Source organism: Oncorhynchus clarkii, chromosome 3 (assembly GCF_045791955.1).
Source record: "Oncorhynchus clarkii lewisi isolate Uvic-CL-2024 chromosome 3, UVic_Ocla_1.0, whole genome shotgun sequence".
NCBI lineage: Eukaryota > Metazoa > Chordata > Actinopteri > Salmoniformes > Salmonidae > Oncorhynchus > Oncorhynchus clarkii.
Genome location: NC_092149.1, coordinates 80,316,228 through 80,330,081, shown reverse-complemented (window position 1 = coordinate 80,330,081; position 13,854 = coordinate 80,316,228). Strand labels below are relative to the sequence as shown.

The following is a 13,854-nucleotide window of genomic DNA, read 5'->3' as shown; positions in this document are numbered from 1 at the left end:
CACACACACACACACACACACACACACACACGCACGCACGCACGCACACACATTCACACAGACACACACACACACACACATTCACACAGACACACACACACACCCATAAATGCAGGACCATATTGTCTACTGTGTCAGTGGGGGGGATTCATACACTGTATAACATGTGTGCCATGTTAATACTCTGCTCAGTAGTACAACACCATGGATGTTTGGGAGCATTAATTGGTGTATGTATCCTTTCTGGCTCTAGTGATTTCTTTATGTGGAAAATCTAAATAACTTTGGTGAATGAACGTTTACATTGATGAGTAATCAATAAGGTGCCTGTATGATTAGTAAGTGGTCAATATAATAACATATAGGTCAGGACACTGGCAGACTGATCTAGAACAAAAATATCAGACAACAAAACATCCATTGAATACAAAAGCAGTGTACTTTATTTAACCAGGCAAGTCAGCTAAGAACAGGGGCAGAATGACAGGTTTTTACCTTGTCAGCTCAGAGATTTGATCTAGCAACCTTTGGGTTACTGGCCCAACGCTCTATCCACTAGGCTACCTACCGCCACATGCTATGTTAAACAGTACCTAACTGCCATTAGGTACCGAGATGAGATCCTCAGACCCCTTGTGAGACCCTATGCTGGTGCGGTTGGCCCTGGGTTCCTCCTAATGCAAGACAATGCTAGACCTCATGTGGCTGGAGTGTGTCAGCAGTTCCTGCAAGAGGAAGGCATTGATGCTATGGACTGGCCCGCCCGTTCCCCAGACCTGATTCCAATTGAGTATATCTGGGACATCATGTCTCGCTCTTTCCACCAACGCCACGTTGCACCACAGACTGTCCAGGAGTTGGCGGATGCTTTTGTCCAGGTCTGGGAGGAGATCCCTCAGGAGACCCTCCGCCACCTCATCAGGAGCATGCCCAGGCGTTGTAGGGAGGTCATACAGGCACGTGGAGGCCACACACACTACTGAGCCTCATTTTGACTTGTTTTAAGGACATTACATCAAAGTTGGATCAGCCTGTAGTGTGGTTTTCCACTTTAATTTTGAGTGTGACTCCAAATCCAGACCTCCATGGGTTGATAAATTTGATTTCCATTGATAATTTTTGTGTGATTTTGTTGTCAGCACATTCAACTATGTAAAGAAAAAAGTATTTAATAAGAATATTTCATTCATTCTGATCTAGGATGTGTTATTTTAGTGTTCCCTTTATTTTTTTGAGCAGTGTAGTATGGTATGGTATGTTATGCTATGTGTTATGGCATGGTATGTGATGCTATGTGTTATGGTATGTGGTGTGATGCTATGTGTTATGGTATGGTATGTGATGTTATGGGTTCTCCTTGCAGATCTTAGTTGCGGCTAGCCCAGAGGTGAACAGTACCCAGCAGCACCTACAGCTGAATGTCTACCACGATATAGGACTCACCAGGAACAAGATTGTGACAGCCCAGTTCGAGTGCTACCAGAAAATCATGAAGGATAACGACCACAACAAAATAGGTAAAAAAAACAACAGATATTACCTGCTTTCAGGCAAAATATTTGCCTAACGCCAAAAAATTCATGGTTATTGGTTACATCTTCAGCCCATTAGGTACGATAACTTGATTACTGAGTGCATGAGTTTGAATCCTAAGTGGGATCGATTCATGTTGCATAAGCCCTCGAGTTGAGCACCTGATGTCCAACGAGGAGCTCTTTTATAGGGAGAAGAAGAAGAAAATGATCTGTTTTGTGTAGTCAATGACTAAAGTGTGATAATCCCACCAGTCTATTAGTATCCAGACCATTAACATTAACCAGTCGGCAGGTGAGGAGACAGTGCATCTTAGGCCAGACTGAGGGACTGAGAGGAATGCCAGTGCTGCTGTGATGTAATTTACACAAGGTGCTGTAAACCTCTCATTTGGATGGTAATCCACTAGCGTTGTGTCTGATTAGCATTGCAGTCACACCGGCAATCAGCTAGGAGGTGTTCGCTTGGCGTCTTGGCTAATTAGAAATCCTATCACACAGTAAGGTGTGGCTCTAGGGTGTCTGTCTGAGAGTGGTGGTTGTAAGTGCGTGAGGAGAGGTAAGGAGTAGTGAGGAGAGGGAGCAGCAGGAGGCTTCAGGAGAGAGAGGGAGCATCTGACAGAACAGACGTAAAGTGTTAGCTGTGTTCAGTCATACTAAACGTTAGGGGAACGCTACAGGTGTAATGCCACAGCTTTTTATAGACTCTAAACATAATCCTGATTTATCTGACTTATCGAACCAAAACATTTGGAGATATTTGGAAAAGTGCATTTACTACCTTTCTTTTATTTGTATTTATATATATATAAAAAAAATTTAACTAGGCAAGTACCTTAAGGACAAATTCTTATTTACAATGACGGCCTAAACCGGCCAAACTCGGACGATACTGAGCCAGTTGTGCGCTGCCCTACGGGACTCCCAATCACAGCCGGTTGTGATACAGCCTGGATTCACAGGGTCTGTAGTGATGCTTCAAGCACTGAGATGCAGTGCCTTAGACCGCTGTGCCACTCGTTAGCCAAATAATGTTTTTTTTTTTGTGTTACAATATGTACAGTATTTAATAATGTGTTTGTGTGGGTGGTTGCCAAGGTAAGGAGGTAGGACACATCTCCGTCAGTAGAGTTACCAGTCTTTGTCAGGGAAATGTTTTCCAAAATAACTTTCCCCTTCAAAAACAACTTCTAGCTCTTCAGTTATGTCAAGCATTATTGTCAACACATGCCAGGGGATTGTTAATTTCAATCCAAAGCTTTAAAACACACATCCCACCCCTGTTGTCAAAAACAAAGTCTGAAACACCTGACTACCTGATGAAAGAGATACAAAGTACATAGTGAGAAAGGCAGTGGTAGAAACAGATCCTGGATGATATTTAACATAGTGAGAGAGGCAGTAGTAGAAACGCATCCTGGCTGATATTTAACATAGTGAGAGAGGCAGAGGTAGAAATACATCCTGGCTGATATTTAACACAGTGAGAGAGGCAGTGGTAGAAACACATCCTGGCTGATATTTAACATAGTGAGAGAGGCAGAGGTATAAACACATCCTGGCTGATATTTAACATAGTGAGAGAGGCAGTGGTAGAAACACATCCTGGCTGATATTTAACATAGTGAGAGAGGCAGAGGTAGAAACACATCCTGGCTGATATTTAACATAGTGAGAGAGGCAGAGGTAGAAACAGATCCTGGCTGACTTTTCTTTAAAAGATTCCTTTCCCATTCAATTTTTTTCCTTAAAATGTATGTTATGGTTGATGGAAGACAGAGTCAGGAAACAATGATATGGGATGTGGGATATTTCAATATCTGGGTTATCCACTGTAATGTCTCATTTCCACCATACAATTAGGAGCATTGACAGAATCGTAATGTATTTAACCTGATTTGTATGCAAGAATAAATTAAGACGTTAGCATTAGCAACACAATATATCAGCAGGTGTCTCTAATAACTACTGAGTGTGATGTCAACAAACAACATTTTTACTTATATCACATATTGATTTCAGCTGCGTGTTGATTGACGTGACCTGTTGATTATTGTAGCAGACAGTGTCAGTGACCTCTCAGTGACCTCTCAGTGCTCCTGCTTTATGTGAACACGTGCTTTATTTGAACTCTGATGGTTTCTATGCTGCAGGGCCAGTGTGTAACCGGACCTGGGATGGATGGCTGTGCTGGGACGACACAGAGGCAGGCTTCACTTCAGAGCAGCACTGCCCTGACTACTTCCAGGACTTTGACCCCTCAGGTGAGCCCCTCGAAGGCCCACCATGTGCCCACCGACATGGGCTAAAGTTCCTGGGGAGTGGGGACCCACCTTTTATGCAGGTTTCCATTTCAACCTGCAACTCCCATAAAACCTGCTGAATTAAATGTAGAAAATGTAACTTTGAATCATTCCAGCTATTTCACGTGATATGTTCTGTCTTGGAATAATTCTAAAATAGCAGATTCAAGGTGTTCCAGTTCATTGGTTCCCTCGAACCAAGCAGATATAAATAAACCACAGGGTTTTGTTCTAGCCCAGCACTAACACATCTTTTTCAAATAATCCTAATCATAGTCATCAGTCGGGACCACGACCAGTTTCATCTGGTGTATTAGTGCTGGCCTGGAATAAAAGCCTGCACATCATGTAGCTCTCCAGGACTGGAGTTCTACAGCCCTAGTCTAATGGGGTGATATCATTGCTAGTGAAATCCAACATACAGTGGATCCTCCAGGATCAACATTGAGAAACACTGGGTTTGAGGCAGACACAGCAATCGCTCCTCCTTCCGGGCTAGTTTGGTCATTTTGAGGGGTAGTCCCATCCTTTTTTATCAAATGCCTTTCTTTTTTCTTTTTCCATTAACTTTTTATTTAATTCAAGTCCCAGAGGCTTCAGAAACTAAGTCCCAGAGGCTTTAGAAACTAAGTCCCAGAGGCTTCAGAAACTAAGTCGCAGAGGCTTCAGAAACTAAGTCCCAGAGGCTTCAGAAACTAAGTCCCAGAGGCTTCAGAAACTAAGTCGCAGAGGCTTCAGAAACTAAGTCCCAGAGGCTTCAGAAACTAAGTCGCAGAGGCTTCAGAAACTAAGTCGCAGAGGCTTCAGAAATTATGTTGCTTTAAAAGCACTTGCAAATTATATTACTGCGAGGAAAGATGACATTTTCTGAAAAAGGACCTGTTTTGAAGATGAACTTCAGATCTCTGCATTTTGAAGCCTGTATCTGATGTGGTTAGAGTTTCATCTCCAACATTTTGATGTAATGCTCTACAGAAATGGTGACAAAAATCTGCAGTGAGAACGGACACTGGTTTCTGCATCCCGACAGCAACCGAACGTGGACTAACTACACACGATGCAACGAGCACACCAAAGAAGGCAGGATGGTACGTCACTGTCTGAAATATTTTTATTCATCTTCTCAATTACACAAGATTTTACAGTGCAAAGTCAAAAGAATATCAAATGGATGTTCTAGTAATTCAAAAACAGTTGCTTGCTGCATGTGAGGAATGTTATTTTGCCCTCCTAGAGAAACTTGCAGATTGCTGTTTTGAATGGACATAAAGCATTTGAAAAAACATGTGGAGATAGTATTTGGCTAAGGCTTTGAGCTCTCTGCTCTGTGATTATCAGGGCTCTTTGACTATAACTAACAAGGGCATTTTATATTGATTATTTATGTGCATTATGTAGTGAGGGTGTTAGCCAGGCTAAGACATGCTAGGATAATATGAGGCTTATCGTGTCTACTCTCTTCCAGACTGCCATGAATTTATTCTACTTGGCTCTCATTGGCCACGGCTTGTCACTGATATCCCTATTCATTTCCCTGGGAATATTTTTCAATTTCAAGTGAGTATAAATTAACCAAACAACAAAAATAATTGAATACACAAAGGCTTTGTTCCTCGGTCTGTTTTTATTCACAGATAGCTGGTACAAATAACTTTTCACCTTATGTTTCTGTTTTTATCTCCACAATGACAACGTCTACTCCTTTTCTCCTTTCGTGTAGGAGTTTAAGTTGCCAAAGGGTCACTCTCCACAAAAACCTCTTCTTCTCCTTTGTTTTGAACTCGGTCATCACCATCATCTGGTTGACCGCTGTGGCGAATAACCAGGAACTGGTACAAAGAAACCCTGTGAGTTTATGGATCGTTGGAGGGATGGGTGGATGGATGGGTGGATGGATGGATGGTTGGATGGTTGGATGGTTGGATGGGTGGATGGATGGATGGATGGTTGGAGGGATGGGTGGATGGATGGATGGATGGATGGATGGATCGTTGGAGGGATGGATGTATGGATGGATGGATGGATGGATGGGGTGGGTGGGTGGGTGGATGGGTGGTAGGTAGGTAGGTAGGTAGGTGTGTGGGTGGGTGGTAGATAATATGCGTTTGTATGTAAATATAAATAATTGTATATCTATATTATACTATATAATGTATATCATACAGCCACACACCAGAGTAACGGTAGGACACACACTGCTAATTTACTGCTGCATTTATAGATATTCATTTATAGATATTTAGCCCAGAAAAACTACATGACGTGAATCCAAATTGATAGTATTATTTTTGCGTTAGCTAGGTAGTGACAGCTAGCGCCAGTCAGCTGTACCTGTGTCAAAACTCTGCTATTTTTTATACTATAGTTTGTTCTCCATCTTCTTTTTAAATCATAAGCCAGCGTGTTTTCAGCACTTTTATTTCCATGACTGATCAAAACTCATTTTCTCATGCTCTCGCTTGTCTCTCTGCGGCAGACTTTATGAGCAATATGTTAGGAATATCAAATCACAATAAAGTCACAGTATCGAATCGCAATACATATAGAATCTTGAGAATCGCAATACATATAGAATCTTGAGAATCGCAATAGATATAGAATCTTGAGAATCGCAATAGATATAGAATCTTGAGAATCGCAATAGATATAGAATCTTGAGAATCGCAATACATATAGAATCTTGAGAATCGCAATACATATAGAATCTTGAGAATCGCAATAGATATGGTATCTTGAGAATCGCAATACATATAGAATCTTGAGAATCGCAATACATATAGAATCTTGAGAATCGCAATAGATATAGAATCTTGAGAATCGCAATACATATAGAATCTTGAGAATCGCAATACATATAGAATCTTGAGAATCGCAATAGATATGGTATCGGCACCTAAATATGGTGATGATGTCGTATATCGTGTGGCCTGCCCTAAATTTCACCCCGTGTTCTTTTTTCTAGACAAGCTGTAAAGTGTCCGTGTTCATCCATCTTTATCTGTTTGGCTGCAACTACTTCTGGATGCTATGTGAAGGGATATACCTGCACACCCTCATCGTTGTTGCCGTGTTCGCTGAGAAACAGCACTTGATGTGGTATTATCTCCTCGGCTGGGGTAGGTTTTTGGGATCTCCTCGGTTGGGGTAGGTTTTTGGGGGATGTGGTACTATCTCCTCGGCTGGGGTAGGTTTTTGGGGGATGTGGTACTATCTTCTCGGCTGGGGTAGGTTTTTGGGGGATGTGGTAGTATCTCCTCGGCTGGGGTAGGTTTTTGGGGGATGTGGTACTATCTCCACGGGTGGGGTAGATTTTGGGGACAACGTCATATCCCTTATAGGATATGAAGTGTGATGTTATTTCATGGAAGTAGCATTGTTTGTCACTAACAAAGGATGTCTGTTGTTGTTTTTCAGGCTTTCCTCTAATTCCAGCATCTATACATGCGATCGCTCGCAGTTACTACTACAATGACAAGTGAGTTACTTTCATCGCTTTTTCCCTTAATTGTTTTCATTGAATTGATCATTCCTTAAAACTACAAGCTATTCATACAGCATAATGCCTATTTCCTGTCATTAGTTTCTATGACAGCTACCAGTATTCCCTACCCTGATATCGATTGCCTTCTAGTGCTTTCAATTACATTTTTTATTCATGTGTTTCCTGTAAGCATCACCTTTTAAATCGAATTTCAACAATAAAAGTAGCAGACCCTGAATGCATGATTCTCCTGAATGCCTGATTCTCCTGAATGCCTGATTCTCCCTCCTACAGTTGTTGGATAAGCTCCAACACTTCACTCCTCTACATAATCCATGGGCCTATCTGCGCTGCTCTGTTGGTAAGTCTGTAATACAGTTAGGTTCATGCAAATTAAAAATATATATTCTGGCGACTGTTGAGTGCAATCTTGGATAAAAAGGGGGGTGCAGTGTACCAGAATGTTGTTTTAATTTTAAAGGGATAGTTCAGTGAAATTACATATTTAATTTCCTTACCTTGAAAGCAGCCTATGGACAAGTAGAGACTGAAATTCACAGTTTAGTTTTGTTAAATTGGCCAAGTAATATCTACGTAAATAATTTCACAGAACTATCCCTTTAATTTACCTGCAGTTTGGCCTCAACGGTTGGTCCCTCTGTGGACTGACCCGTCCATGAGTCATTTGGCAGAACAACATGTCACTGGTCACCTTTCAAAGTAAACCTGCAAATCAAGCATCCTCCTGTACTTTGCAATTATTATCTGAGGGTCCAATCTGGTACACAGCTGCATTGTCTTATCAGATGTGCTGATGTTTCTTTATTTTGAGGACTTCTGCATAAAATGTGCTACCTTGTCGTGCTGCTACTCCAGTTTCAAATGTTCTGCCTGCAGCTATGGAACCTGTTCACCGGATGTGCTACCTTGCTGTTTTTGTGTTTTTGACCCTCTCTCTCTCTCTCTCTCTCTCTCTCTCTCTCTCTCTCTCTCTCTCTCTCTCTCTCTACCTACCGCACCTGCTGTCTCGACCTCTGAATGCTCAGCTATGAAAAGCTAACTGACATTTACCCCTGAGGTGCTGACCTGTTGCACTCTCTACAACCACTGTGATTATTATTTGACCCTGCTGGTCATCTATGAACATCTTGAAGAACGATCTGGCCTTAATAATTTCCATGTACTCTTATGATCTCTACCCAGCACAGCCAAAAGAGGACTGGCCACCCCTCAGAGCCTGGTTCCTCTCTAGGTTTCTTCCTAGATTCCCGACTTTCTATGGAGTTTTTCCTAGTCACAGTGCTTCTACATCTGCATTGGTTTCTGTTCAGGATTTAAAGCTGGGTTTCTGTAAAAGCACATCTGCTAATGTAAAAATTAAAATTTGATTAGATTTTATGTTTTCTCCTTGTTTGGTCAATACGAGAATTGTAATGGTGATTATGTGAATCCACTCTCGACATAAGTGATTCAGAAACATAAGAATTCACAATTTTCCAACATCAAGAAGTGAACACACTGTTGCTAACAGTCCTGATCAGTATTTCTTATATTTTTCTTGTATGGGGATAGCGGGTCCTTTGGATAAGCATGTCCTCTAGACTGCTAATATTATTCGCACTAATTTGTCAGTTTTCTCTCTCCTTCTCTTTCAAGGTGAACCTGTTCTTCCTGTTGAACATTGTGCGTGTCCTGATCACCAAGTTGAAGGTGACCAACCAGGCTGAGTCCAGCCTCTACATGAAGGCCGTGCGCGCCACCCTGATTCTGGTACCTCTCCTGGGCATCCAGTACGTGCTGTTGCCCTACAAACCAGAGGAACGAGTCTCCTCTGAGATCTACGACTACATCATGCACATCTTAATGCATTATCAGGTAAGACTATCTATTCTCTGCTAGTTACCCCAGCTCAGTGAAATGATACATTTCTAGGCTTACAGTAATATATCTTCCATCTTTCCAACCGAGGTTAGAATTAATCTCTATGTAAAATGCCTTCAGAAAGTATTCATACCCCTTGACTTATTCCACCTGTTGTTGTTACATCCTGAATTCAAAAGTTATTAAATATATACACTTTATATACAAAGGTATATGGACATCCCTTCAAATTAGTGGTTTCAGCTATTTCAGCCACACCCGTTGCTGACAGGTGTTTAAAATCGAGCACACAACCATGCAATCTCCATAGACAAACATTGACAGTAGAATGTCTTTACTGTAGAGCTCAGTGACTCATTGTGGCACCGTTATAGGATGCCACCTTTAAAACAAATCAGTTCTTCAAATAACTTCCCTGCTAGAGCTGCCCCGGTCAACTGTAAGTACTGTTATTGTGAAATGGATACATCTAGGAGCAACAACGGCTCAGCCGTGACGTGGTAGGCCAACACAAGCTCACAGAACGGGACCACCAAGTGCTTAAGCGCGTAGCGTGTAAAAATCATCTGCCCTCGGTTGTAACACTCACTACCGAGTTCCAAACTGCCATGGGCAACAATGTCAGCACAATAAATGTTCGTTGGGAGCTTCATGAAATGAGTTTCCATGGCCGAGCAGCCGCAAACAAGCCTAAGGTCACCGTGTGCAATGCCAAGCTTCGACTGGAGTTGTGTGAAGCATTGGACTCTGGAGCAGTGGGAACGCGTTCTCTGGAGTGATCAATCACGTTTCACCATCTGACAGTCCAAAGGACGAATCTGGGTTTGGCGGATGCCAGGAGAATTGTGAAATCACTGAGCTGTTTTCTTCCTCTCCGGCAACTGAGTTAGGAAGGATGCCTGTATATTTGCAGTGACTGGTTGTATCGATACAACCTCCAATGTGTAATTAATAACTTCACCATGCTCAAAGGGATATTCATTGTCTGCTTTTTTATTTTGACTCATCTACCAAGAGGTGCCCTTCTTTGGAAAACCTCTATGGTTATTGTGGTTGAATCTGTGTTTGAAATTCACTGCTCGGCTGATGGAACTTTCAGATAATTGTATGTGTGTAGTTGAAAGATGAGATAGTCAATCAAAAATCATGTTAAACACTATTATTGAACACAGAGACCATGTGACTTGTTAGGCACATTTTTACTCCTGAATTTATTTAGGCTTTCTATAACAAACGGGTTGAATATCTATTGACTTAATACGTTTCACTTTTCATTCAGGATGTAACACAACAAAAAGTGTAAAAAGTCAAGGGGTGTGAATACTTTCTGATGGCATTGGATGTGTGTGTTGTCCGTAGTCATTTGGCAGATGTTCTTGTCCAGAGTTACTGTCTATAAGCGCATCAAACACATTCATCTAAAGCCACTGTCTCTCACTGTGTTCCCTATTATTGGCTTGTGAGTATTTATGAAGACCAGGTCGACTCCTTTCAGCTCCTGCATCTTTATCCCATGGCCTGTGGAAGACTGGCAGGAAGGAAAACATAAGTCACTGTCTGGGAGGGGAGGGTTGAATGCTGCAGCTCATGATGGGGAGGTGCAGTTGGAGCGTTCTGGGGCCAGGCTGATTCAGCTCAATAAATCATACAACACAACGTCTTTGTCTCTCTCTCTCTCTGTCACGCTCTGTCTCTGTCTCTCTCTGTCTCTCTCTCTCCCTCTCTCTCTCCCTCTCTCGCTCTCTCTCTCGCTCTGTCTGTGTCTGTCTGTGTCTGTCTGTGTCTGTCTGTGTCTGTCTGTGTCTGTCTGTGTCTGTCTCTGTCTGTCTCTGTCTCTCTCTCTCTCTCTCTCTCTCTCTCTCTCTCTCTCTCTCTGTCTCTCTCTGTCTCTCTCTCTCTCTGTCTCTCTCTGTCCCGCTATGTCTCTGTCTCTCGCTGTCTCTGTCTTTCTCTCTCTCTCTCTCCCTCTTTCTCTCTCTCCCTCTCTCTCTGTCTCTCTCTGTCTCTCTCTGTCACACTCTGTCTCTGTCTCGCACACTTGTTTTACCTGCTCCTCGAAAGACCTGCTGCCAAAATGCATGAAAGTGGGAAAATCAGCATTCTGCCCCATGCCTCAACAGTTTTTTGCTGTTAGAGAACTTGAGACATTCTCCTCGGGAAATGATGATGCATTTATCACCTGACTGGGCAACAATTTTTTTTTCAGGGGCTGCTGGTGGCCACCATCTTCTGCTTCTTCAACGGAGAGGTATGTTTCTCACCCACAATCATGTCCATCAGGTTTTCTGAAATCCCAGATAAAGAATTCTAGGTTGGATGATTCCCTTGCCAGCCTATTCACTGGGAATTTTCCAGGACTGTTTCAGGAATTTTGCAATTCTCTCCTCCCCTGTACCTCCTTGTCCTCAGCCCCCTGTGTGTATAAGCCGAGGTTAGGACACTTCCTCTTTGCATACCCTCCCCGGGAGTTGACCTGGGGATGTATCTTGGGACGTTGACCTTCCAGAGCATTGCATAGGAAGGAGCGTGTGAGCTTCAGGAGTGGATTCTCCCAGACTAGAGATCATGAAAGCATTGGCAGGCATCCAGAGACAGTCAAGGGACCGTCCACAGAGTGGTATCAGCAGTGCTAGAGAGGGTTTTGTACCAAAATAGTAATTTGGGTATGGATTTGGTTTGCTTGGCCCTTTACCTCCTTTGACAGCCATGCTTCACAAAACACATGGAGAGGACAAGGGTCAATATGGTCCTTGTAAATGACTGGAAGATGGCGAGGCAAATACTGTATGAAGATACATGGATGGTCTTGCAATTAGGGTTAATTCATTCTTAGTCATTCATGAAAGTAATTCATTGCTAATTGTATTCATGTATATTCTGTGTACTGAATCAAATGGTCCACATTGTGTCTTGGCAGGTGCAAGGCGTTCTGAGGAGACATTGGAAACAGTACCGTATGCAGTTCGGGAGCACCTTGACCCACTCGGATGCCATGCGGTCCGCCTCATACACAGCCTCGTCCATCACCGATGTCCAGGGCTGCTACAGCATCGACAGCAACACAGAACACTTGAATGGCAAAGGGGGCTGCCTTGACATCGAGACCTCCATCTTAAAATCGGAGAACCCGTTTGCCTGAAGAAAGGCTAACTCTGCTGTGTATTTGGGAATGGAGGGGAGGGGTGGGGAAGGGGGGTGGGGGCTGCATCTTGTTTGGAAATGGTGGTTGGGGGAAGGAGGGGGGAGGGTGTGCTGCAGCGTGTTTGGGAATGAGGGGAGGGGTGGGGGAAGTGGTGGGGGTTGCAGGGTGTTTGGGAATGGAAGTTGGGGGGGGCTGCAGTTTGTTACTATGGTTACTGGGTTACTGTCACACAGCGACGTTGGAGAACTGAATTGTTCTCCCGATATTTGCTGCATAAGCACCCCCCCCCCAAAAAAGAAGGGATAAACAATAGAAGAATTATACACACTGAAAAAAACTACATTTGCTACCTTCGATTAACATGTTTGAATGGGCACTTAATCGTTTTATCTGCCTTGTGAGAATCACTATATTTTAAGTATCCATGTTCTAACATGCTCTTCTACTTTTCAAAAGAAGGCAAATGTATATATTCTGATTATTTGTCTTAAAGCATTTAAATATTGGGCAGTCCTTTCAACATGACTGTACAAGTCAAAAGGAGGTTTGACAATCCAAATTATGATATTATGAGTTTAGATAAAGCTTGGCTGTTTGCCAAAAAAATGCTATTTGTGACTTGCTTTGTGCCAAACCAAGAATCGCTCTTGTCGGTTATTTTTACACATTACAACTATACCACTATGAGGCTATGTTCTGTGTTCCTCTAGTCTAGCTGAATCTAGGCTAAAGTTGAGGACAAGGTTACACTTGCAGCAACTATACACAAAGCAGGGTTTCCATTATGAAAATGTGTCGCTGGAAATTTGACAGGCGTATTTTAATTTAATGGATCTTCGAGACATTTACTGGACACATATGCATTGGGTGCGTAACCTGATTAGGGCTTCCACCCACTGTGCTCAGAATGACATAAATCACATTTAGATTATTGTAATTAATCTGAACAGAACATGCAAGTTGAAGATGCAATGACTTGTGTCCTTACTGCGCACTTTGAAGATGTTAGAATAACTGTCCACATGAACTTTTCCTCAGCCAACAAGACGAGTAACGAACAGCAAAATCACGAGCTAGCATATGTATATGTGACACGCGAGTTTCAAGTTTGGGGAAGCATATGTTCACCATAAAAAGTACACCTTTATAATTAAGCATTCCGTGCATCATTGCATTTGTAGACTTATGTAAGATAGTCTACAATTCATAATGTGATGAGTAGATTGGATAGTCAGAATTTAAGCTAATAACTAAATTACTGTCCGCAAAAAAAATACATTTCAATGAATGGCGGAGTGTGTATTGAATAGTAGCCTGGGCTATATACGTTTATTCTTTCTGGGAAAAACACATCATGCAATTCTACTACACTTTATTTGACTGGAGACATTAGCAGAATCTTTTTAATAAGACAAATTACAGGGTAGGCTACTCTGCTGACACTTACAAACAGATCAATAAAAATGACACTGTCCAATATAACAGGCTTACGAGAAGGGGAGACAAATAGAATAT

At 42.3% G+C, this 13,854-nt stretch overlaps 1 protein-coding gene across 3 annotated transcripts in view; it reads left to right on the top strand.

Moving 5' to 3' along the window:
- Positions 1–13,613, top strand: part of LOC139405495 (calcitonin gene-related peptide type 1 receptor-like) — a 43,665-nt gene extending 30,052 nt beyond the window's left edge. Inside the window, exons 3-14 of one of the 3 annotated variants that reach the window (XR_011633883.1) lie at positions 1,364–1,517; positions 3,686–3,796; positions 4,811–4,923; positions 5,301–5,392; positions 5,556–5,682; positions 6,798–6,951; positions 7,250–7,310; positions 7,611–7,677; positions 8,973–9,191; positions 11,404–11,445; positions 11,607–11,725; positions 12,115–12,353. Coding sequence is in view for 2 of the 3 variants with exons in the window: in XM_071147861.1 (XP_071003962.1) it covers positions 1,364–1,517; positions 3,686–3,796; positions 4,811–4,923; positions 5,301–5,392; positions 5,556–5,682; positions 6,798–6,951; positions 7,250–7,310; positions 7,611–7,677; positions 8,973–9,191; positions 11,404–11,445; positions 12,115–12,336 (1,362 nt within the window). In the remaining variant the exon portion in view is untranslated. Of the gene's footprint in view, positions 1–1,363; positions 1,518–3,685; positions 3,797–4,810; positions 4,924–5,300; positions 5,393–5,555; positions 5,683–6,797; positions 6,952–7,249; positions 7,311–7,610; positions 7,678–8,972; positions 9,192–11,403; positions 11,446–11,606; positions 11,726–12,114 lie in introns of all 3 variants that reach the window. The other 2 variants (XM_071147862.1, XM_071147861.1) reach the window with 2 other exon arrangements.
- Positions 13,614–13,854: the final 241 nt, after the last annotated feature.